Source organism: Drosophila mojavensis, unplaced genomic scaffold (genome assembly GCF_018153725.1).
Source record: "Drosophila mojavensis isolate 15081-1352.22 unplaced genomic scaffold, ASM1815372v1 contig_136, whole genome shotgun sequence".
Lineage (NCBI taxonomy): Eukaryota > Metazoa > Arthropoda > Insecta > Diptera > Drosophilidae > Drosophila > Drosophila mojavensis.
The window spans coordinates 8,865,961-8,892,611 of NW_025318667.1; the positions used below are offsets into that span (position 1 = coordinate 8,865,961).

Below are 26,651 nucleotides of genomic sequence, written 5' to 3' on the forward strand. Positions count from 1 at the left end.
AGTTTTCTATAGTAAGCCAACTTCATCAGAGAGTTCCATCAATTCGATGCATCAAGCAGTTTCATCAGTTCGAGTTATCAAATAGTTTCATCAGACAATGACATCAAAGAGTTTCATCACACAGTTTCATGCAATAATTTCATCTAATATTGATAAGTTTCACAAAAAAGTTTTCTCTGGCAATATCGTTTGGTCTTTCATAGTTGGGATGTATCTCAGTTTTATTCGAGTTTCATCTAACTATTCCCACTTCAACCCAACATTCCGATCATAGATTAAAGAACGAATACATTTCTATATTGCATCACTACGAGTATATATATTTTCGATTCGATTGTACATCACAATATATCACGATTAAGATTTCATAAATATAACATATTCGAGCACTCTACAAAACTCCACGCTAGAACCGAAATAATGCCTAAATCGAAATGTGTTGATCGACGAATAACAAGAAGAAACTTAAATTATCAATTTATAAACTAAACCTAAATAAGTTCAAAAACTAGCCCTAACCCGCGATTCAAAAACTAATCATCCCCTGCATATATGTATATATATATATATATATATATATATATATATATACATGTGCCTATCGAACTATGTTACTTTTTCGAGCCAAATAGAAACTTAATAACGTAGTCCTCAATGTCGAGCTCATCATCGGTATCATCGGTATCTTCGTCATCGTCTTCCGTATCTTCGTCATCGTCTTCATCGTCTTCCTCATCATCATCGTCATCATCGTCATCATCATCATCATCATCATCATCATCCCCATCGTCTTTTCCGTCTTCATCCTCATCATCATCCATATCGTCATCATCATCCATATCGTCATCATCATCCATATCGTCGTCATCATCCTCATCATCATCTTCGTCGTCATCATCTTCCTCACCATCATCATCATCATCATCTCCCTCGTCCTCTTCAATCTCCTCATCATCCATCATATCGTCTTCATCTTCGACTAGATCTTCCGATCTGACTTGAGATTCAGGATTTTCGACGAAAAGATTAAGCATTTCGGGTATGTTGCTGGTAATGCGAGTGTTATTATTTACATTTTGAGTCAAATACTGACGTACGAAGGGCATGAAGAATTTGGTCGACAGCGTTCCGTCTGGGGCTTGAATGGTAGGTGGTGGGTTCACGCGCGGCATCGGCGGCAAAGGTGGCATCTGAAGACTGTGTCCAAGAATAAAAGCAGCCAGTTGGCTCAGCTCTGCGAGAGCCGCATTAGTTGAATTCTCAGTTCCGATGTTGGGCAAAGATCGCTGGAATGACAGTAAGATTCACATATCTTTTGGAATTCATACCCCTATACTGTACCTGTTCAGAGGCCATGGGTGTATTGCGATTTCGATTGCGATTACGATAACGAATGGCGGCAGTCGATTGCACGCGCTCAGTACGGGCATCGGAGTTGGTCGATCCATTGGCACCGGCTCCCCGGGCAGCGCGAGAAATGCGACGCCTCGAACGATTATCGTTACGTGACTCACCGTTAGCAGCATCGGCTGAATCGTCTTCGGGAAAAATTTCGCGACCGCTACGCAATTTCATGTTTAGTTTTTTTTGAATCTACGAATATAAAATATATTTCTATATTTTTACAAATATAAATATATTTATTTTTAGGAATTTTAGAAGTTTTTTTTACTGTTTACTGCTCGAGAGAGATGTGTATACTGATGAAATATTTTAGGCTCAAGGGCTCCTCATATTCATGAAATAATTTTTTTTCATCAATTGTATGAGACAGCTTCATCAACCAGTTTCATGAAACAAGCTTCTTTAGTATTATGAGACAGTTTCATCGGCTGGTTTTTCAAGACATCAGATATTCTCATCAGCCTGATCAGTTTTCTATAGTAAGCCAACTTCTTCAGAGAGTTCCATCAATCCGATGCATCAAGCAGTTTTATCAGTTCGAGTTTTTGGATAGTTTCATCAGCTTCATCAGACGATATCAAAGAGTTTTATCACACAGTGCTCAAGCATGAACATGTCACATACATCAAAATATAGATAATAGTCGATAACCTGCGCGTTATCCGACACTAAGTAATAAATATGTAATAAATATGCAATCCATTAGCTGCAGCGACCAATGCAGCGGCTAATATAAATGTAACGTGAGCCTGGGCCCAAAGATCTAAAACAGGGACACTTAACTAAACATCTGTGCACTTGTTTGTATGGGAAAATGCACCCTTCCAGTGATTGGAAGTAGTTTTAAGAGTCTCTGTTAGGTATATAAGAGCTTGGATTTTAGACAATAAACAGCTCAATTCAGTTTCGATCTTGATATCGCAAATGTGAAGTTGTTTTATTTAACGCTCTAACAAACAGTTTCATGCAATAATTTCATCTAATATTGATAAGTTTCACAAAAAAGTTTTCTCAGGCAATATCGTTTAGTCTTTCATAGTTGAGATGTATCTCAGTTTTATTCGAGTTTCATCTAACTATTCCCAATTCAATACATTTCTATGTTGCATCACTACGTATATATATATTTTCGATTCGATTGTATATCACAATATATCACGATTAAGATTTCATAAATATAACATATTCGAGCACTCTACAAAACTCCACACTAGAACCGAAATAATGCCTAAATCGAAATGTGTTGATCGACGAATAACAAGAAACAACTTAAATTATCAATTTATAAACTAAGCCTCGGAAGTTCCCAAAAAGTAGCACTACGCGATCTAAAAACTAATCATCCCCTGCATATATGTATGTATATATATATATATATACATGTGCCTATCGAACTATGTTAATTATTCCCGCCAAATATAAGCCTAAAAAGTGATGCTGGACAGTCATCAATGTCGACATCATCGTCATCATTTTCGTCATCATCTTCGTCGTCTTCCTCGTCATCATCGTCACCATCGTCATCATCATCACCATCGTCATCATCATCATCGTCATCATCATCATCATCGTCATCATTGTCATCATCGTCATCATTGTCATCATCCCCATCGCCTTCTCCGTCTTCATCATCCATATCGTCGTCATCATCCTCATCATCCTCATCATCATCATCATCGTCATCATCTTCCTCACCATCATCATCATCATCATCTCCCTCGTCCTCTTCAATCTCCTCATCATCCATCATATCGTCTTCATCTTCGACTAGATCTTCCGATCTGACTTGAGATTCAGGATTTTCGACGAAAAGATTAAGCATTTCGGGTATGTTGCTGGTAATGCGAGTGTTATTATTTACATTTTGAGTCAAATACTGACGTACGAAGGGCATGAAGAATTTGGTCGACAGCGTTCCGTCTGGGGCTTGAATGGTAGGTGGTGGGTTCACGCGCGGCATCGGCGGCAAAGGTGGCATCTGAAGACTGTGTCCAAGAATAAAAGCAGCCAGTTGGCTCAGCTCTGCGAGAGCCGCATTAGTTGAATTCTCAGTTCCGATGTTGGGCAAAGATCGCTGGAATGACAGTAAGATTCACATATCTTTTTGGAATTCATACCCCTATACTGTACCTGTTCAGAGGCCATGGGTGTATTGCGATTTCGATTGCGATTACGATAACGAATGGCGGCAGTCGATTGCACGCGCTCAGTACGGGCATCGGAGTTGGTCGATCCATTGGCACCGGCTCCCCGGGCAGCGCGAGAAATGCGACGCCTCGAACGATTATCGTTACGTGACTCACCGTTAGCAGCATCGGCTGAATCGTCTTCGGGAAAAATTTCGCGACCGCTACGCAATTTCATGTTTAGTTTTTTGAATCTACGAATATAAAATATATTTCTATATTTTTACAAATATAAATATATTTATTTTTAGGAATTTTAGAAGTTTTTTTACTGTTTACTGCTCGAGAGAGATGTGTATACTGATGAAATATTTTAGGCTCTAGGGCTCATCGAACTTTTCACAATTCGAAACCTACTTTGTTCGAAATTTTTTTTCCATCTGTCGGTCGATTCATTGGGGGTTTCTGCTTATTTAATCGGGAATCAGCATAGATCGATCCATGTGGGCTTTTTACAATATTCTATAAGGCAGATAGTGGCTAATAAATCGCGTAGGCTACCGATCGAAGAAAAATAATGTACTTCAAGGAGTAAGAATAAACACCTTATAGTTCACTAAAGTAAAGTGAAATCTACATTACACAGAGCTCATCAAAAAGTGCTCCATATGGAGCTCATGAATCATTTTCGATCCCCATTTGTATGCAATCAGAGTAATTCATACGTTAGGCTGTCTTTTCTGTTGGTAGCTCTCGTTTAGCTCATTTGAGCTTTGTGGAGGCGAAGAGGTTCCATTAACAGCTCAACTGTTGAACAAAACAGCATTTAGAGTTTATCGGCTTACGGCCCACTGTCATCGTATGCCACCCAGCCAGCGTGTTGCATTGATCACAGCTAAATACAATCCTTGGGCGTGATCAAATGCATATGTATGTATATGGACGGTATGCCTACGCATATGCAATTCGGAACTCGGAACGTGGGCCCCCCTGTTGCTTTTATTTGTTATGTTCTTTCGAATCTATCGAAATCCCAATTCAATCGATCGAGAGCTAAGCTTGTATGGCATGCACATAATTTGTCGCCTTAGCTCATTATCAAATACAGAATACAGGGTGTGGGCTAGCCGGGATGAATAATGATAATGGCTATGGGAGCTACAAAACTACAACAACACCAACAACAACACCAACAACAACAACAACAACAACGAATATCGATGTTTGAAAGTTCGGAAGTCAAATGAGTTTTGCCACTTGTTGTCGGTTTGTTCGCTTTTACGACTTGTCACCGGTTTCGGGCAACTGCCTCGTTATATATCTTCCTCCGCTTCTTCAGCTTTTCTTGTTGCTGTTGTTCGACTCTCTAGTGATCTTTCGATCTGTGGTTGTGCCATCAATTCGCATCATAGTTCATAACTTGGTTTCTTTATCGGAAACAATAAAACGTCACAAAAATACTTTGACGACTATTTACAGCTGGTTTCGAGCTGTTTTGTTCGAGTTTTAAAAGCGTCTTCTTCTTCTTGTTTTCTTTATACTTCTTTTTTTTTTTTTGTGGGTTCTAGTTTAAATTTTGTTTAGGTTTTTTTTGTCGCTTACTGCGGCTTCCGCCTAATTCATCTGTGGCTTACCACAATTGCGGTAATTCTCACACGAAAATCACACTGAGTATCTGATTTTTACGATTTATTAACAAAACTCAAATACCCTTTCGCAATTCAAATCACTCTAGTTACTGTCAAAATCTGAGTCCAAACTCAGCGTTGCCAGCAGATCTGGCAATGCCCTGCGAAAAGAAGACATGATTGAGTTTAACATACACATTAACATGCAAAATTAATATGAATTTGCTTTCTTTTTCAGCCTTTACTTCATATCTTTATTTTTCTAACCTTTAAATGTTCAACTGGAAGAGTTGCCACCTTGCTAAACATCTGCTATGTAGATTCATCAATTCTGTTTGATTCGTAAACTTTCGAAAAAAGCATTTTGTATGTCAAATAGAAGTAAAGCGCATTGAATTCAGTGTTTCCCCCTAAAGGTTTGATTGTTTAATATATTATAAGTGTGAAATGGATTATATATTATTTAACTTTAATAAAATGCCAAATGATCTGACTAAATGTGTGGCAACGCTGTTGTAACAAGCTTTCTCTTTCTTTAATTATTACTATTTCATTTAAAGGGTAAATAAAATACCTTAATTTAATTTTTTTTTAATTCTAGCATATAGAGAAGCTTAAGCACAGTTCCCACCATATTGAAGTTAACTTTAACATGAACATTCAATTGCTCATTCAAAGCTTCTTCTCTTACCTAACACTATTGTATACTCCTGATGAACTTTTCTCTTATCTAACATTATTTCATATCCTAGATGAACACGAAATTACGTTTTCATTATCAATTCAAGTTCTCACTTTTAAGCGTTAACTAATGTTAATGTTAATGTTAACTTTAACATGAACTTTAGCAAGCAGAAGCGTATTTTAGCATTTCATATACGTATATTTAGATAGCTATCAGCTGAGGGGTCGTTGCTGGGCACTCAAAATGTTTGCAAAGCTCACATAAATTCTGTACGCTTGGGCAGCCAGCGAGTGTATTAAGAGGTCTTTTCAAAGTTCCTAACGCGCAGCACATTAACTTTGTAGCGCGCACTTGTTTTTATTTAGCTTCTTCTTTGACTTTGTCTGAAAAATAAATTTATGCGAAATTCTCGTGCTTCTCATGGCTGATGGCGGTTGTTGGGCAACCTATATATATATACGTATATACTTCTATATATTTGTATTTATATATATATATATATATATGTATAGTACAGAGATATATATTTTGTTTCATTGCAGTCGCATATTAATAAATGTCTGTACATCCATGCATACATAAGCATTACTGTTGTTAAATGGGCAGTTAGACTAGCGTCTGCTGCGATAGTTTTGCGTGCCAGGGCTGAGCGGCTCTCACAATTTGGGTGAGGGTCAATGGGGAAGGTTCGCCCAACGGGGCGGGCCACGAATGTTGCTGTTGGTTTTGCTCGTAAATAAAGTCTGGCATTAGAGCATAGCTGGAACCCGCCTAGCTGCTAACTTAAGGTCTTAATTGCACCATACAATATAGTATAATATTTTGCAATTCATATTTACTAAATTCTAAAGTTAAACGCAAAAATTAGCTTGAATGTCTAAACATAACTTTGTAATTTAAGTACTAGCTATTGATGATATTATTACTGAGTTTCATAGAATAGAATTTATACAATATTATATTTCAATGTTATACGTATATTATTTATTCAAATAATTTCAGACAACTTGACTTGATAAAAGTAAAATGCCCATTTAATTTTTTTTTCTAGCTCCAATAGTTCCTTAGTTCTTAGAGGACTCTACCAGGTTAAATATAAGTTTCTTATGGCTCTAATAACAATTTAGTTTTCTGGCTAGAGTAGAGTTCACACATGAAAATTTTAAATTCTTTTCATCAGTAATTTCAGAGTTCGTGCAGAACTTTACCCAAATAGATATTTTCCCAAATAATATTAATATTAGCTTTAAGTATCGTCCACATACGAAATATTTCAAATAAAAATTTTAGCTATGTTATACTTAGTTGCATTTGATTTTTGTTTCATTTCGATATGCTAGAAATTAAGATTAACAAGTTATAATAAAAATGACGTAACTACTTGGGGGGTTTGCACAGAGCATTTCTATAGTACAATTTTGGAAAACTTGTTGCACTCTGCAGCCTCCCAACGCAATCTTAAGCCAATCCGTTCCGTATGTTGATGTCATAGCACTAATTGGTAATGCTGCCATTAACACTGCCCTTATCGCTGGCTGTACTGACCGGCTTGTTGGGGTTCTTTGCCGGCGCAGTCGTACAACAGGATAGCTCCTATCGCAATCTGCAATCGACAATGGAAAACGATCCATATATCTATCAGAGTCGTCAGCGAATCTATCAGGCAGTAAGTAGTATATGCAAATCGTACCCGAATATATCCTAATAGATAATGATCGACGACTGATGGGATTAGTTGAGATTGGTCGTTCAACCACTTCAAGCGGTCGACAACGACTCCATCGAATCTTTTGATGATACACCACCTGACTGGCCGAGCGGAGATTATGCAATTCAGAGAAGATCAGTAGACTCTGCGATAGCAGATTCCGTATTTGCCAACTATATTAAATGGTTTCAGCTCAACATAAACACTGTGGTAAGTTGTTGATCATTGGATCATCATATCATACATCATTTAAAGCTGTTTGAATTGCCCATTTAGACCATGTTCTTCACCTTCTCATTGGGCAGTGAGCCGGTGGCGGAGCCGGAGCCCACCCATGTGGCAACCCTGATGAAATATGGGTTTCCCGGTCTGGATGATATACATGTTTATCGTAATTTTGTGCTATCTTATGATAGACGCAATCGGATCGCTCACTGGGTATGCGAGCATCTGGAAAGCGAATGTCTAAACAGCCCCGATTCGGATAATATGGAAATACCAACAGATTATCTAATCGATTCCCAAATTCCGGTTATCTTTCGCGCCGCTTACCGCGACTATAAGAATACCGATTGGGTGGCCGGTCATTTGGCGTCGCCGGAGAACTATTGCTACGATGAGCAGAAATATATTGAGACGTTCATAATGCCGAACATAGCGCCAGTGAGCCAAGGGCTAAAATCGCGAATATGGTCACGCCTGGAGGACTACGTACGCGAGCTGGCTGTCAAATGCGGCTCGGTATATGTTTATACGGGTCCACTCTTTATGCCACAGCGCATCACCTTTCGCAATTGGGCAATCAGGCATCAGGTGATTGGCATGAATACGGTGGCCGTGCCGACGCACTTCTTCAAAGTGATAATTGCCGAGTGCAAGGATCAGGAGTATCTACCCTATATGGAGGGTTATGTTGTTCCCAATACCGAAATCGAGGGCAATCTAGAGTTGAGCGCATTCATGTCCAATATCCGTGACATCGAACACTTTGCCGGACTCAAATTCTACGACGGCCAACTGCGACAGCAGCTGCATCACAATGTGGCAAGGCACGACAAACGCGATGAGATAAGCTAAATCTGTGTGCGGTGCGTGTCGCTCTAATTGGAACATCAGTATGTTTGGGAGGCTGCCGCGCTATAATCAAAATCGAAACACGACCGTTACAATAACTGAATGTTTTAAATCTATTCTCTCACTTATTCGAGCATTGCACGGCACTGCTTGCAAATAAAGGGCTTAATCATAAGCCTAATCAAGACTCGCTGTCATTTTTACTCCTAGAACCGTTCAATTTTCAGGATGGCCGGACAGCAAAAGAGCTGCCAGACTGCACACAAATCTTGGAAATGCCTTTTATGATAATAAAATATACATATATATGCCTTATAATTGTCTCTTAACTGAAGTATGGCTAGACTATTAAGGGACTGTTTTTTGAAATGTTGTAGGAAGCTATGGAGTCTCAAGAGGCACATGAAATTTAATTTCGATTCGCTGCCAGTGTTGCCAGATCTAGCTCTTTTTGGCATCTCTTGAAGATCCCTCGAAATATTTCAGCAATTATTTTCATTTTTATGCACGCCTAAGAAATGGCTGATATAAACAAAAATTTTATGAAATTGAGAATGAAAGAAAAACATTTTCAAAAAATATAATCTTTTATAATATTTATATATTAAACCTATACCACTATCATTACACAATATTTTTTAATGGACCTCTCTTCATAAGATTTTTCACATAATTTTTTTTCATATTCATATCACTCAATCAACGGAATCACTTGCTTGCTCCATAGCCTTTTCATCTCTTGTCTAACATTGTTTTAACCTCTGACCATCTACGAACTAAAGATATCTTTAAATAAAATCAAAATTTCCTTTGAGTTTTTTTAGGGTACTTTTAAAATTTGCTCAATTGAAATTTGTAGGTTTGATCTCTGTTTTGTTTACGTTTTCGACAGAAGAATCTAGAGAACCTTCTATACTTACTTCCTCTCTTTCTCTCTCTCTCTTCCTCTCCATTTCCCTGCATCCATCTCTCTCTCTCTCCCTCTGACCACTTAGCCAAAATCTGTGCATGTTTAATTTTCATTATAATTCAAGTTCTTATTCTTTCTCTTTCTCTATCTCTCTCCCTCTGACTTTATTGCTGTTGTTTTTGTTGTGCTCATGTAATTAAAGTATCATTCACACCGCGTGTTCGCACAAAACTAACGGCATTTTGCTAAAATAATAATAAAATAAAAGCAGGTGAGAGTAAGCAAGTGAGCTATAGAAAAAGAGCGCGAGATAGAGAGAAGGAAAGAAAGAGAGAGAGAGAAAGAGCCAGAGGGGAGGAGCCAGATTGGGTAGCGCAATAACAAAGCAAACGAAAAAAAAAACAAAAGAATAAAAATTTGTCGTTCGTTGCTTCCGCCGTGCGACAGAACCCAGCAAACCAACAAAAGCGGCCCGACTCAATGACTCAACTTCAGATTGTAGACTCCCTCCGGTACCCTCACTTTGAGCTCCCCCCTCTTCACAGTCCCCACTCCCCACAATACATTTAACGAAGCACTCTATTCTGTCTTTTTTTTGCCTTGCCCCTGGTACTCATATCAGGCCCTGGCCTGTCCACGCTTGACAATTCTTTTAGTCTTTGACCTTTTCGGGGCATAATTGTTGTGCGTGTGTGTGTGCTGCATGAATGTGTGTGTACCTGCTGTAGTTTTGTCGTGCTGGACAATTAACATGAACTTTTAGCTTTGCTTAATTACTTGAAGTAGTCGTCGCAGTTCTTAAAATGACGCAAAAAAAGGTCGAAACGAAAAAGAGAGAAAAAAAAACGATCCAGCTTGAGGTTAATTACATTTTGAAGAGCAACAACAGCAAAGCAAATTGAAATGCTGCTGCTGCTATTGTTGTTGTTGCTGCTGCTGTCACTAGCAACAGTCGCTGCAGTTAGTTAATGGCACAGACATCAAGCGGCAACAGTCCGTGTGACAATTATGTAAATGGACAAACGCACTTGGCAGCACTTCGGAGTTGTGTGTGAAAATTGTTGCTGTTGCTGTTGTTGTTGTTGTTGTTGTTTTAAAAAATAAACAAAAATATATAAGTGAATTTTGTTTGCTGAAGGTCACACACACACACACACACACACACATACACATAAACAGCCAGTCAGCCAGCCAGTGAGCTAGCGAGTTACCGTTAAGTGCTGCTTTTTGGGGGTCAATTGCAGCTAGTTTGTGTCTTAAGTCATTTGTTTTGCTATATGAAGCTGTTAGCACAAAAGATGTACAATAAAGGGCAAAGCAAGACACGGAAAAAAGGTGTCTTGTGGAAGGTAGATTATGCACGACAAAATACATTGTGTGTGTGTGTGTGTGTGTGTGTGTGTGTGTGTGTGTGTGTGTGTATGTGTGCGCTTGTGTGACTGTGTGCACATCTTTTGTATAAGAACACAAAGTGGACGTGAATAGTTAGCTAATATCTCTTAACGTACATTGATGCTGTGGCAATAGTTCGGACCCTTACAAATATTTTTGTGGATGCTATTGAAAAGCTCTGCATGATACGCTCCATAGAATAGCTGGATAGCTTAACAAAATTAGATAAAGTTGTGGCGATCTGGCACCACGCTTATTCTTAATCGATACTATCGGTAATAAATATTTACTCATTTCACCATCATTAGTTAATAAGAATTGTGATCTCACTCTTAAAGTTTTAGCGCGTCACATTACACGCTCACACATCTTAACCTAATAAATATTTTATAAGCTTAATCAAATAAAATAATGGAGATAATTATAATTGTGTTATAATATAGTAAACTTCATCATCCCTGAGAATAGCACAACATTACCACAATTAATGACCCCCAAAACATCTACATAAAGTAAAGAATAAATAATTATTTTGTATGCTCTCTAATGAATAGATATTTAAACAAAATTTGTAATTCATAAGCTGAAAAGTTAAATTTTCTTGCCATGAACCCATTGAAAATGGGAATGCTGAATATATGCAATTTTCCATAAACACAGTTAGAGGAGTGGCAGACCCCACCAAGTGGATTATATCGATTCTATAAATATAAAGCTCATATAACAGACCACTAAAGCAATTCTACCATTTTATTGCATAAGACATGGCAAAACTGATAAGACGAGCTGACGTTACTTTGGCTTACGTTACGTTATACTACGTTACGCTACTCTATGTGAGGCTACGTTACATTACTTTGTGTAACGTTACATAAAGTTACTGTGCGTTGAGCTACGTTACGTTATGCTACGTTACGTTATGCTGCGGCACGCACTGTGTACGTTACGACATGCACTGTAGTGTCTCGCTACGTTACGCTATGTTACGTTGCGTCACGGTATACCACGGTACGTTACGCCACGAAACAATACGTTTCATTACGTTACGCCACATAAATTACGTTACGGTATATTACGTTAAGGTACGGCACGTTACATTATTTACTTTATTTCTACTTATTTGCTACATATAGTAACGTTACTTCGCATCTAAAAATTACTTTACGCTTTTTATACGTTACTCTACTTTACGCTACTTACACGAAATTCCCTGCTACGTTACTACACGTAACTCTACATTGCTATCAAACTTCACGTTATTGTTACGATGCTTTACGAAAGTTACGTCACTGTGCTTCTGCTGGCTGCAACACGCATTTTTACAACAATATAAATCGTCCAATAAATCAATCACATAGAAACTAAGCAAAGACTCTTTGTGTTTAGCTGGAGCTACCTAGAAGGCCTGCTGGAACGCACTCTCGCCTCTCAATTCAATTGGGCGACGCTCGATAGGCCCTCGAGTGCGTGTGTTGAGTCATCATCAATAATGCATGTGGCAGGCCCCATTTGGGGAGGCTGAGTCCGAGGCTGTGGCAGTGGCTCTCGATTGAAGTCTGTACGATATCTAAATGCGGCGCGCGAATGCAAATGAACTAAAATTTACACATCTGCATTGGCTCATTAGATGAAAACACACAAAAAAAAAGACTAGAGAAAAAAACAAATTTAACTAACAAATAAATAAACAAACAGCCGTTAGAAACAAAGCGCCGATCATTTGGAATTGTGTTTTATTTATTTATTTATTTATTAGTATTATTTCGTTTTTTTGATCAGTCCGCTCCGGTTATCGCATATATATATATATGTGTATATAATTGTATATGTATGTATATATACATTTACATAAATATATATTTATTCATTTGAAGCGGTGCATCATTTAAAAGCACATCTATCTTGGCTGCTGGCGCAGCGTTATCGCGGCACGAGTTGGCTACCGAAAATTAAAGTCCATTTATTTCACTAGCTCTACCTCTACCTCTACCTCTCCCTCTCTCTCTCTCTCTCTCTTGCATAGAATCAAGTTGACTGCAACACGAAGTATGCATAAATATTTACATTAATTTTCAATTAAGTTAATTTGCATTACATTTGAACCACTCACACACGACACCCTAAGACCACGATGTACCGTAAGGCAGCAGCCAATTTAAATTAGTTGTTGCCACAAATGGGAAAAAAGACGAATTTCGAATACCCTCAAACAAAATGCAAAATGCATAGAGAGAGAGAAAGAGAGAGAGGGAGAGAGAGAAGAAGAGAGAGCTGTATATCATTGAGAGAGATCTATTATATCTACATTACGTCACGTTACGTTACAATACTTTATATCACGTTACGTTACTTTACGTTACGTTACATTACTTTGCTAATTAGGTAAGGTAAAGTCTAAAGCAAGCTATAGAGCTTAGACAGATTATACAGATATACATAAATATACACATATACATATGTATATCTCTCCAGTCATCTGATACTACTTTAGCTAGCTAATATACCCGCTCACAATGTAGATTTATCAAAATCAATACAATTTATCGACATGTATCTAGGATATTAAATAGGAGAAAATGAAACTGCAGCTGCAGTTGCTGCTGCTCGGGATGCTGGGGCTATGGCAGGGGCTGGGGCTGGAGCAGGGGCAGGAGCTGGTGCTGGTAAGCTGGATCAAAGCCGCTGCGATAGAAGACGACAACACACGGCAATTAATCAACGAAATGAGTTTTATGCATTTTAAATGATCGCTCGCTCACATTCGCTTTAGAAGCCAAAAAGGCGCACCGTTAGCTGTCGCTTGACGCCGCTGGCCGCACTTGGGCAGTCAATCAACATGGATGTTAAGCCACAAAGATGGGGCGGGCGTTGCCCGCTGCAGCCACAGAGACGATCCACAGACTCGCCAGCCACTGAAGACAGCGAGAATGCCAGAATCGCCAACTGCATGCAGCAATTTTCAAATCAAATTCGCTTTCATGCCATTTGGCCACAAAATACAAAAACTGAACAACTTGTAAGAATTACCTCAAGTTACACAATGCTTGACTTGGCATCTACCCTGTGCTTGACTCTAACCTAAACTCATTTTATAAGAATATACAAATGTATTTGTAAAATCTATAAAGCTTGAGCTTTCGTGCACATTATAGTGATTAAACAATATGAAGTTGACTGCATATTAGAAAAGCAATTTGCGATGTATATCAAAAATATTAATAATGATAAAATTCATAATAAAAATATTTGATAAATTTACAAAACATTAGATAAATTTCAAATCTATTTAAATGATTTTTATTTTGATTTATTTTTTATCTATTTCATTATTCTTTTTTTTTTTTTTTTTTTTAAGACTTTTACTAAACTAATTTGAGTTTCCTTTAAAAAAAAAAAAAAGAATTATTTAGTCTGATTTAATTAATTTTTAACTTTAAGTAATTCTTTAGATATATATTGATAAAAACAAAAAAAAAACAAAAAATCTTAATAATGATCAAATTCAAAATACAAAATATTTGATAGATTTAAAATGTCTTTTTATGATTTTTATTTTTATACCCTGAACCCATTTTCAATGGGAAATCAGGGTATAATGGTTTTGTTGAAATGTATGTAACAGGGAGAAGGAGGCGTGGCAGACCCCACAAAGTATATATATTCTTGATCAGGGTGACGAGCTGAGTTGATTTGGCCCTGTCCGTCTGTCTGTCCGTCTGTCCGTCTGTCCGTCTGTCCGTATGTATGAACGCGTCGATTTCAGAAGATATAAGAGCTAGAGACTTCAAATTTTTTTAAAATGTCCGTAATTACAGCGCGCATATCAAGTTTATCATTAAAAATCGATAACTCATCCCGATCTTTTTTTATCGATAAAAAACCTTATCGAAACCCAGTTATAAAATTATATCTTCTACACCTTTATTGCTAGAGTCTCCAAATTTTTAATGTATGCTTATATGCAATTTATACAATTTCGGTTTTTGTTAAAATTTACCCCCCACCTCTAAATTCACCCCCTCACCCTCACTTTTGTAAAAAGCGTATTTCAAATACTAGAGACTTGTGCTTTGGCAAGTACATGCATATTCATGTTATAATCATAATCTAAAAGTTTCATGAAGATCGTACGTCCATAAAAAAAGTTATTAAACAATTAAGTTCTCATAGTAAGCGCACACTGCAGCCCATGCGTGTTTATGCGTGGTTGCTTGTATGTGTATGTGTGTGTGTGTGTGTGTGTGTGTATGCGTTTGTGTCTGTATGCGTGTGTGTGTGTATGTGTGTCTATATGCGTGTGTGTGTATGTTTACCTGTGTGTGCGTACGTGCGTGTGTGTGTGTGTGTGTGCGTGTTTCTTGTGTAAGCTGAAAGTCGCGAAAAAGTATTGAAATATCTATTGCTCCAAGGGTTCAGGGGATCTCGTAGTCGAGCAGTCTCGACTAGAGCTTTCTTACTTGTTTATTTTTATTTTCTCTTTATTTTTTTTTTTTTTTTTTTCTTATTTCAATATTGTTTTTTTTTTATAAGACTTTTATTAAATTGACTTGGGTTTCCTTTAAAAAAAAAAAAAAAAAAAAAAAAGTATTATATTATTAAGTATTTTTGTTTTATAAATATTGACCTCAAAATATTGACGAAAAATGTTGTAAACAATTTGAGCATAACTTAAAGGCAAACAAATAACTGTCAAGTCCTGATAAAAGGTCTAAATCAGAATACTATAAAAATAAATTAAACACTTACATGAATCTATCGCAAAAATTATTAGCCTCGAGCTATTAGTCCGCTTTTCTTACTAGAAATAAATAAATCAGTGGATGTCGTGGTTTTACGTTATTGTACTTACCAAAGATTTGCCGGTATCTCTCAATTAATTCTCAAAAGGTCTTCCTTGTTCAATAGTTTATGACCAAGTGTCATTTCTCTCCTTATTTGCCAAGTCCTCTATTTCTGGTCGCATATTCTGGTTGATCGAAATCCTAGCAACCCTGTGCGAAGGACATAGCTAGCCATCTCGCTCTCACTCAGCGAGAATCGGCACCACGTTCAGCAACAGCTATAGTTGTCTCTCTCTTAATTGTCTCTAAAATACTAAATCAATCGATTAATACGAATTTGCAGTTTTTTCCAACACTATTTTCCTCAACACTATCAAGAAATCCCATAGTAACTTCATCAACAGCTTAATATCGCACCGATACGACATACATAGTGCAAATTTTCTTCTATTAGTGCTTTAAGCAACTTCTTTAGCTCCCACACCAAATCTCTCTCTCTCTCTCTCGCTCACACCACTCACTTACAGGGTATTTTTAAGAGCAAATTTCATGGCGCACGGCTGCCGCACATAAATTTAATAAAAGACTACGCGCTGCACACACACACACACACACAGACATGGGGAACTCACGGCAAATGTTAGCCAACTGCTTATCGTGGCTGGGGGGCACAGCCAACTTGCTGGCAACGCGCATAAAAAAAAACACACAGATGCACTTAATGTGCGCCCACCTCTTGTCAGCTGCCCCATCCCGCCGCTCGCCCCTCGTCCCCCTCTCAACAAACTGACCGAAAATCAACTAATGGGGTGTGGCATTGGCCAGTGCAAATAAATTAAAGAGCAACGCGCGAAAAATCCACAAAAAAAAAATTGCTCGATTGAGTGAGGGAGAGAGAGTGAGGGGTGGGTGGAAGGGTGCGCAAGAGGTAGTCCCGAGAGGTGGGTAGGCAGTCTGTTGGAGGCATTTTGATTGCATTTCATTTCATGATTTGGCTTTTGTTTGCTTTGCAAATTGCGCCGCGGTGGGGGCATGGAAGGAGGCAACGATCAAGGATGAGACCGAAGCTTGAAGCTTAAGGATGTGGCAGATGAGATTGGGCTTAAGATCTGAGTGTGCCAAGTGTGAGGAGGCGAAGCTGGAGAGGGCGAGAGAGGCCAGAAGTGGCAGGAGGAGCAGCAGGAGCAGCAGCAGCAGCAGCAAAGTGCAAAAACCAAAAACAAATGATGAAGTTGTACTTTACAGGCAGGCGGAGGCAAAACAAATCAAAGGACTGGGGACTGAGACTGAGGCATTGAAACAAAGCAAGCGAGAGACAGCAGCGGAGGCTTTTAACTGCCAGAGATAAGAACCCAGATGAGGCTGGCGCGAACAGGCCCAGCGAACAGATGAGAAAGCGGCAGCCGAAGGGAATCTGAATGGGGCAAATTTTGTGCTTTATGATTTCTTATCTCTGTGCAGCTGCCTGTGCTCGCCCAATTGCATGTGTGTATGTGTATGCATGTGTGTGTGTGTGCGTGTGCGTGTGTGTCATTCTTTGAGCAAATAATGGCAACAATTACCAAAAGGCAGCAGGCAGCAAAGCCAATGGCCAACAGCAAACAGCCAACTGATTGCATTGCGATGATTATGCAATTTAGCAGCTTGTAAGTGATTGTTTGTGGGGCGTTCTGTACGCAGCACGAAAAAAAACAATTGATGCACGAGTTGAAGCAGCAAAGGAGTAAGAAGCTGAAGCATTGCAAGGTGCAACACACGGCAGCTGTGCCCGAGCCCAAGCCAAAATTTTGAATTCTGCTGCACATTTCATTTAGCCTGGCATTTAGCCAATTTACAAACTCTTCTTCTGCTTTTTTTTTTTTTTTTTTTTTTTTGCGTTGGTTTTTTTTTTCATTTGGATTGCTGCGCTGATTGTTACAATTTTTGTGCAGCAGTTGCAATTTGTATTTTAAAGACATGCACTGCGCCAGTGCGCAAACGAAAGAGAGAGAGAGAAGGTTGAATGCGAAATGCTCTGCAAAGTAAAACATATGCAATTTCTGTAGAAACATTTACGAAAGTTTAAGCTGAAGGGAAATGCTAAGAGTTAGGGTTTTTGTTGATGTGAACTAAAGGATTTTTTGCAGTATTTAAATACCAGAAATGCTGCCAGTAAAACGTTTACTAAAAGTACTAAAAACTTAAAAAAAAAAATAAAAAATAAAATAAAATAGATAAATTAATACAATATTATAATTTTCATTCAGTTCACCATCCAATTTTATATTTAAATATTTTATACTATCATATTATATTAATATATTTTATTTGTTACTTCTAAATTTTGATATTTATAAACGTTTTACTGGCTGCATTTTATTTTATTTAATGTCAGCTGATTTTACTTAGACAAAGTTTTGTTGCTGCCTGTAAAACGTTTATGAAACACAAGAGAAACTCCAAAGCTAACTCACAAATTCAGAATTTAATAAAAAATAGGCTTAAATAAAGCTGCTGCCCCTGCTTCTTCTAGTCAGTGCTTCATTTCCAAGAGTTAACGTTTACATTTACGAATGTCACACAAAGAAGAATTCAAAAATTAACAATTTAACAAAGAAGTACATTGAATACAGCTGCTGCCTCTTCTAGGCAGCATGATTGAGATTATATTTCATGCCAAAGCACTGCCTGTAAAACGTTTACGAAGACTACCCCAAACAGAAACTGAAGACAAATCTGACTGGAGCTTGAATTAAATTTATATTGCCTAATCGAGTAATGCTAACTATTGATCAATTTGAAAAATTGCATATGCTGCCAGTAAAACGTTTACGAATAAGCCATGTGTAAATACATCTAAATAGGTGTGTATGTGCATGCTATAATTTAGCAATGGTGTGCATGCTATAAAAAGTATTAGGCTCTCCTTTGGTTAGGGTATTCGCAGCAAAGCTTCAAAATGATGAGCCTGATGCATTCAAGCGCTGGTCAAATGAAATAAACGTAATGTTAACAGCTGCTGGCGAAGAGGCAGCCCAGCAGGAGCAACAACAGCAACCACAGCAACAACAGCAGCAGCAGCAGCAATTGCGACGCGATGCAAGACACGAAAGCAACAAATGAAATCATGTTCAAGGTCAGGCAATAACACAAAAATGTACAAAGAAATTCATTGAACCGACGCGTCGCATCGACTTTCGACAACAACAAATTTTCAACAAATTGTGTGACAAATGCGACAATCGACAAACGGCCCGAGACCCAATGACGATTGCAATTTTTGTTAATTTTTTGTTTCTTATTTTTTCTCCTTTTTTTTTTTTTTTTTTTTTTTTTTTTTTTTTAATACCTGGAACCCATTTCATTTGCCGTTGCCATTCCCGTTTGCCCACATGCTACAAATACATGTGTATGTGTGCATACACAGTGACCGCAAATTAATTTCGCACAATTGAAGCGAGCTTCGACCACGCCCTGTCGCTCTGAGGAGTGGGCGCTATCCCTGTCACGCTTGCGGTCAAAGGGGCCAGGACGAGACGACCTCCTCTGGCATTGCCTCGCACACCCCGGCCAACCACAAAGCTCACTGTGAGCTGTGACACGACAAAATGTCTCAAGAAGAGTAATAAAAACTGATGTAGAAGAAGAAGAAGACGACAGTGAATAATGCACGACTAACTGTTACCCTTGCTGTCTAATGCTTAAAGGATTTGAATTATGCTTGACAAAAATAAAGTCTGCAAAGCTAGAAGATGGGGGCCAGAGTGAAATACTGGGCAATAAAAGACGAACTGATGCGTTATACTACGCTCTAATCAAGTGACAAAAGCGAGAAGGTAGTAACTAAGAGTGAACTGCTGGGGCATGCACGGCTAGTAGATACCTAGCCTCTACTCTCAGAGACTCTCAGAGTCTTTGAAAATTCAACTCTCAACAGCGAGTAGATGGAAAGATGAGTGAACTTGATATCTTAAACTATTAAAAAATCAAGTCTTATATGTGAGACTACCTCTATTTACTCTCTTCGATTTATGCTCGAGATATCAAGCGTCAAAAGCGATTTTTTCTATATATTGGACATATTTTTTCATTATTACATAATCGTTTTTTTTTTTTATACAGCATATATATCTTCAGTTGTAAGACTCTAATGTTTTAATATAATCAAGCATGATCAACTTATCTGATCGATGATATTTACTGCATAATAATCGTATCGATATACTCTCATATGTTATTTTATTTATCTATCGATATATCTTATCGATATACTCTAATTTCCTTCGCTTAACAAGCTCATTATACCCTATTATGTCGCTATTCAATGGGTATACAAAAGCCTCAGTGCCAGCACCAACCGCAGCAGCACAGCGGGACTGGCACCAGCCATACTATATATATGAGGCTTATAAGCCTGACGGGACAACGCTGCAGGCTGCAATGAGCTGGGGGTGGTCAACAGAGACAGAGAGGGAAAGAGGGTGCGGAAGACAGTGAGAACGGAGAGCAGAGAGGGAGAGGGAGGTAGCTGCTTTGGCGTTTCATTAATCATATGACAAACGATTTTCTTTGTTCGCCTGGCAAAAGCTTTATGAAATTTATGCGATTTTAAGCAACGGTCTGCAGCCGAAAGTCACACTGTTTCTATCTCTCTCCCTCTCTCTCTCTCTCTCTCTCTCTGGCTCTCGATCGTTCTCTGTCTGTCGCCTGCTTGGAGGCTGCCAAAAATGCGAAATTTGCTCAGATTTCAGTTGCAACGCGCGACTGCATTAAGCTCGTTTTTTATAAGCAGCATCATCAACAACAACAACAACAACAACAACGAACAAATGGTCCGCAATTTGAGAACTGTCCACTGATTCATGAAAGTCGAATTTTTAAGCAAAAAATCAAGGAATAAATTAACAGTCCAATGCGTGAAAGCAATTAAAAGCCTTTGGCATCATGAAAAACCCAGAAAGAAACGAAGAAGAAGAGTATTGGCAAAACTGTTGAAAGAGCTGCCAGCTCGTGGAAAATGCACAAATTGACAAGAATAAGAAAAATATTTAACACAATCAATTTATTTCTATATGAACTAATCACTAATTCATTACAATTTTTTAAAGGCTCAAGAGAACAACTTTTTTTTTTGTATTTAGTGTGATTTTCAAAGTCTAAAATATAATAATATACTGTATAAAAATAGAATATAATAAAAACATAACAATATAATATATGTATATAAATTTTTCATACAAATTATTAATTCTTGTGCAATTGGTTCTATGTCAGCTAAAGGATTGAGTCTTCCTTATACATTCATCTTAAGCCAATAACAACAAAAAACAACAAACAATAAGCTGACAAACCTTTCCAAAACCTCAGTCATGTCGTTTAAAAGCTAATAAAAAAAAACATCGAATTTATTTGTCGTTAGTTATTCGAATCCTTATAGAGGCTAACACTGGGCTTCAGCTCAAACAATCCAATGCGATGAATCAGACTCAGCACTTGCTTATTGAATATTAAAAATTACAAAAATATATATATTATTTGATTTAAGATATATTTTTTAAGCTAATTTCATTTGAAACATTTATAAATAATTTTTGAGCAGTAATAAGTAATATTACAAAAATATAGTTTATCTCCAATAAATCACTTGAATATTGTTAGTAGATCTTGATATTAATATCAAATATCAATAATTAATTCAAATAATTAATAATTAATTACAATAATTCATAATTAATTAATAAATTTTATAATATCAAATTAATATATGAAACAATCTTAATGACCAGCAGACTTGTTTATTGCAGATTAAAAAAAAAACTTACAACAAATTTATTTAATATAAGATTTATTTTTATACCCTGAACCCATTGAAAATGGGAAATCAGGGTATAATGGTTTTGTGAAAAAGTATGTAACGGGCAGAAGGAGGCGTGGCAGACCCCACAAAGTATATATATTCTTGATCAGCGTGACGAGCTGAGTCGATATAGCCCTGTCCGTCTGTCCGTCCGTCCGTCCGTCCGTCCGTATGAGTGCGTCGATCTCAGAAGTTATAAGAGCTAGAGAGCTGAAATTTGGCATGCATACTCGTGTGTACCATACGCAGTACGAGTTTGCTTTATTTTTTCGATAAATCATCCGATAACTTTTTTATCGAGAATAATCGAAAAATTGATTTTGTTTTTTCAGCCTAATTTAAACACTTTTAGACCTGGAGTCTTCAAATTTGCGTTGTATATAAAGTTAATTGATACAAAGATTTTGTAATTTACAGATTTTGGATACCACGCCCCCTTCTCCCCCAATTTGTAAAAAACGCATTTCAAATACTAGAGACTTGTGCTTTGGAATGTACACACATTTTAGCCATATGATTACGCTCTAAAATTTTCATTATGATCGTATGTCTACAAAAGAAATTATTCAACAAATAAATTCTCATAATATTGCCCACACTGCAGCGCAGCCCAAGCGCAATCGCTGCTTACTGCGCAGCTAGCAGAGCGCAGGCTTGTGCGTGCGTGTGGATGCATGTGCATAAAAGAAGTGCAGAATGATTAGAATATCAGCTTGGAGGGTTCAGGGTATCTCCTAGTCGAGCAGTCTCGACTGGAGCCTTCTTACTTGTTATATTTAAATATTAATTCAAGTCCTATTAAAAAACAAAGAAAAAAAAAATCTCTGAAATAGTTCATAGATCTTATTATCAAATGAATATATTAATCAATCTTAAGATAGTTCATGGATTAATTAATTGAATATTAAATTAATATAATATTCCATCTGTATGAATCATTCAAAGGCAGTTCATGAATTTAAATATTAATATTAAATTAATTATGCTATTATATTATTGTTAGCCTTAAGAAATTGACCTAGACTTAAACAATTTAGTAAATTGAATATTTAAGTTATTAAATCTTAGTCTTAAAGCCCATCAATCCAAGTTTTGATAATCTGCTAGCTTGTAAGCTGATAAAACACCTGCCTATGGCAGCGCATTTGCTTTTTACTTTTTTTCAATATCAAATTGCTAAAACCATTGGACACGAATAAGAAGGATCTTAAGTTATGCTCGAAGGCAAGTTGCTGCTGCAGCAGCTTGTGCCACACGATGTTGCGATGTTGCGATCTTGCAGGCTGCATTTTGGTGGCATGCATAGCATAGCATAGCATAGCATAGCATCGCATGGCGTGGCGTGGCATGGAATGGAGCGGCCTGGCCAGGCATGGCATGGCATGGCATTTATGATTAGTTGTGCTTTTGTCAGCTGCTTGGGCCAACTTATTGCAAATTTTGCATGCAAGAATAATAATTGCATAAATATATATATATATATATATATATATATATATGAGAAGAGCAACAGCAAAAACTGCTCAGGTCGAGCCATTCCATCAGCCAAAACCGAAACCAAAACTAAATCCAAATGCTTTGGCCAATGGCTTTTGCGCATTATAACATACCATATATATTTATAAAAAAAAAAAAAGCATATATATATATATTATATCATGGGAGTAGACAGACAAACTCACTGCACTTGGAATGCTACACATAATTTTGCATAGTTTTATTGAAGAGGAATGCAGCGCCTGGCTGAGGGCCAAGTGGAGTGCTCGACATTTATATGCGCATCACTTAGGCTCGACTCTCCACACAATTCCTCAGTTTTCTATCCGCAAATTCCAAATTCTGAAAGAGAAACAAAAAACAGCAACAACAAAACAGCTGAGCGGAATTCATAAAAGCCAAACACTGTCGACCAGAGCTTGTGAGAAAAATGAAAAAAATATGAAGTAGCAGCAGCAGAAGCAACTGTAGCCCTAACTAATTCAACTAACCCTATATATGTTTATATTTATGTACTCACATCCGAAAAACCTTAGCATACCCTGTAACTTAGCAATAGATACTAGAAGCTGTTGCCCCTAAAAATATAATTATTTATTTATTTTTTATTTCATTTTTACAGAGAATTAGTTGCAATTAACAATATAGTTTAAAGCCAGAGCAACAAAGGGCTTCAGACGGATATATGTATATTTTATAGTTAACATCAATTAATATACATATAAATAATAAATAATAAATAACGTATATTCATATAAATAATAATATTATTAATAATAATTATTATAATAATGTCGTTAACTAAAGAATTTATTTATTTTTATTCCAAAGAATCTTCAGATCGATTTCATACATATATATACTCTCTGCTGTATACATACTTCTATCGCATACACTATAATGTCTACACTGATTACCAATAGTTAGGGTATCCCTTTGGCATGTATCGTGCACAACAAGTCCATTCAATCTAATTCATTCTGACAGGCTGAGTGAATTAGTTGAAATACTACTGACTAACTAGCTAACTAACTAACTATAGATATGAGAAGAAGAAGCATAGGCAGAAGCAGTAGAGAAAGAGAAAGAGCGAGGGAGAGAAACCCTCCATAGATATAGCTATGACATAAGAAAATGCCTATTAAATGCAACATTTTCATGGCGTAATTGCAAAGAAGCAGCCAGCAGCAACAACAACAACAATAACAACAACAACAATAACAAGAACAGCAATAAGAACAACAACTGCGAGCGAAATTCAGCTGAGCGCAAAAACAAAAGCGGAAGCTTTGGCAATGATCATGCAAACTGCTCATTCATAGGATAATTATTCCATGAGTTCATCATGAATACCACACACACACACACACACACACACACCAACACACAGACATAGCAACAATTATTGCTGTTGTTGTTGTTGTGGCACCTTCTGATGCATTCATTGCGCTATTCTCTACACCAAAGCCAATGTCGTGGGAGTCGCACCACAGCTAGCCACCCGCCTCACCCGCCTTGGACCACACCTTTGCAGCCAATGCCCCCTCGCCACTCTGGCCACCCCCCCCTGCTCTGCACTCGCAGCACCCCTTTAAGTGAATTGCATTGCATTTTTAATGTTTTCATCGCGTAAACTGCATAAATAATTAATATGAAGCAAATGCCGTGAATATAGAGATACAGATATACACTAGCTATATATCTATATATAAATTCATAGATGTATGTATTTAAATATATAAATATGTATATATGATGGATATACATATGTATGTTTATTTGTCTAGGAAATCTAGAAAACGAAATCTGTCTGTCATACGATACAGTTATGTGTCACTAAATATTCCATATACTCTATCTAGATGAGATCCATGCCTTACATACAATCAGAATATAGAAAAAATTTACGTAAATTGAGCAGAAAAAAATTGTCAAAATAATTAAAAGTGAATTGGTTCGAGAATGAGTGAAAGAGATAGCTCAAGAAAGTTATAGTGAGAGAAAGTGAGAAAGACAGAGAGCTATCATGAGAAAAGGAGAGAAACACAGAGAGACATTATGAGATCAACAGAGAGATCTGGAGACAGCAAGCGACACAGAAAATTAGGCAAACATAGAGAGAGAGAAGAAAGAAGGAATAAAGACAGGAAGAGAGAGAGAGAGAGAAGAAAGAGAGGGAGAGAAAGATAGATAGAGAGAGGGAAGGAAAGAGAGAAATTGCAAGAGAGAGAGAGGGAGAGAGGGACTGTTATGAACATAGACAACAACAGAGAGATATATAGCAAAACATAAAGAAGCACACAAAAAGAACGACACTGATATAGAGACTAAGACAAGGAGAGAGACTGAGATAAGGTTAAATGAATATGTTCACTCTCTATACTTTGATAAATTTAAATAAATAAATACGTACATTAAAAATATAGGATATACATATAAATAATATATACAAATATAATTAATACTCCACTTCAATTCATTTATTTATTCTCTACTATATAGTTTCCTTCTCTGACAGAGAAATAATATTTGACTTCCCCAATGGAAGTTTCAAGAACAGTCGCGTCGAAAAAAGCAATGCACAAAACTCAGCACATGGTAGCGATAAATATTCTTTACAGAGAGAAAGAGTATTTATACATATGTATATCTAGTAAAATTATAGCTAAGCCTATACATATGTATATCTGGTGTAATGAGTAGTCGATGCAGTCAATAAGCATTTCATGACACAGATTTTCAATTAGAGAATTGAACAGCGAATTGCATTGTTCTGGAATTTGATGGCCCTGCCCTGGGTTACTACTTGACTCACTCATAAGCAGACACAGACAAAGCGAGAGAGAGCAAGAGAGTGAGAGGGACAGACAGAGAAAGTATGTGAGAGTGAAAGAGGTAGTAGGAGAGACATTGCGACGCCTACACCGCACACATGCTCAACCAGTTTCTGTGTATATCCCAAAGTAAATAAAGCCAAAAATAAAATTCTTTGACAATGACAATGACTGAGTGGTCCACATACTCAACTTCCAATATTTTATACATCTACAGAGATATACATACATATATGTGCGTATGTATATTTGCGCAGTGAATTATGGGCGACTAACTTGCATATATATGTATATACGCATATGCACATATATAGCATATATGAAGGGTATTTATATATCTTCTGTTCTGTTTTTTTTTTTTTCTCTTCTTTTTTTTTTTTTTTTTTTTTTTTTTTTTTTGGTACGTGTTTGCGTCTTCCTTTCGCTGAAAACGGTAAAAAAGTAAATTTGATTCAATAGCAACAACAAAAGCATTCGTTTGTTTAATGTTATTGCTGTTCTTGTTGTTGTTATTGCTGTTTACTCGCTTGTTATGGCTTGCTTGTTATTTTTTTTTTTTAATTTTATTTTTGCTTTTTTGCTTTTGCTGCTGCTTTAGCTGGCTTCTGTTGCTGTACAAAATTCTGCGAATTTTTATTAACAAATTTCATTAGAACTTGTACTTGATGTGCTGCCGCCCAGCTAACAATAGCAAATGCCAGCCAACAGGGGCGTGGCGAGGGGCAAGCCATAGCACCTGGTGCCTGTTAACTGTTATGAACTGCGCTGAACCGCAA

The 26,651-nt window shown here is 37.2% G+C and overlaps 3 protein-coding genes across 5 annotated transcripts; 1 reads left to right on the forward strand and 2 right to left on the reverse strand.

Annotated features, from left to right (window-relative positions):
- Positions 1 to 291: 291 nt before the first annotated feature.
- LOC122757064 (phosphopantothenoylcysteine decarboxylase subunit VHS3-like) lies at positions 292 to 1,623 on the reverse strand. 2 transcript variants are annotated; one of them, XM_044008331.1, is made up of 2 exons: positions 1,342 to 1,623; positions 292 to 1,286 (listed from the first exon to the last, which is right to left on the reverse strand). In XM_044008331.1, the coding sequence occupies exons 1-2, from the start codon at positions 1,573 to 1,575 to the stop codon at positions 612 to 614; spliced, it is 909 nt and encodes a 302-aa protein (XP_043864266.1). In that variant the 5' UTR covers positions 1,576 to 1,623; the 3' UTR covers positions 292 to 611. The 2 variants fall into 2 exon arrangements, with proteins under 2 accessions (XP_043864266.1, XP_043864267.1); XM_044008332.1 differs by lacking the exon at positions 1,342 to 1,623 and having other exon boundaries at positions 292 to 1,047; positions 1,098 to 1,190.
- An 805-nt stretch (positions 1,624 to 2,428) lies between these two features.
- LOC122757062 (phosphopantothenoylcysteine decarboxylase subunit VHS3-like) lies at positions 2,429 to 3,878 on the reverse strand. Of its 2 annotated transcripts, none has more exons than XM_044008327.1 (2): positions 3,535 to 3,878; positions 2,429 to 3,478 (listed from the first exon to the last, which is right to left on the reverse strand). In XM_044008327.1, the coding sequence occupies exons 1-2, from the start codon at positions 3,766 to 3,768 to the stop codon at positions 2,804 to 2,806; spliced, it is 909 nt and encodes a 302-aa protein (XP_043864262.1). In that variant the 5' UTR covers positions 3,769 to 3,878; the 3' UTR covers positions 2,429 to 2,803. The 2 variants fall into 2 exon arrangements, with proteins under 2 accessions (XP_043864262.1, XP_043864264.1); XM_044008329.1 differs by lacking the exon at positions 3,535 to 3,878 and having other exon boundaries at positions 2,429 to 3,239; positions 3,290 to 3,382.
- Positions 3,879 to 7,165: 3,287 nt separating this feature from the next.
- LOC6585021 (endonuclease G, mitochondrial) lies at positions 7,166 to 8,812 on the forward strand. Its single transcript, XM_002010625.4, has 3 exons — positions 7,166 to 7,509; positions 7,579 to 7,761; positions 7,828 to 8,812. The coding sequence occupies exons 1-3, from the start codon at positions 7,348 to 7,350 to the stop codon at positions 8,626 to 8,628; spliced, it is 1,146 nt and encodes a 381-aa protein (XP_002010661.1). The 5' UTR covers positions 7,166 to 7,347; the 3' UTR covers positions 8,629 to 8,812.
- Positions 8,813 to 26,651: the final 17,839 nt, after the last annotated feature.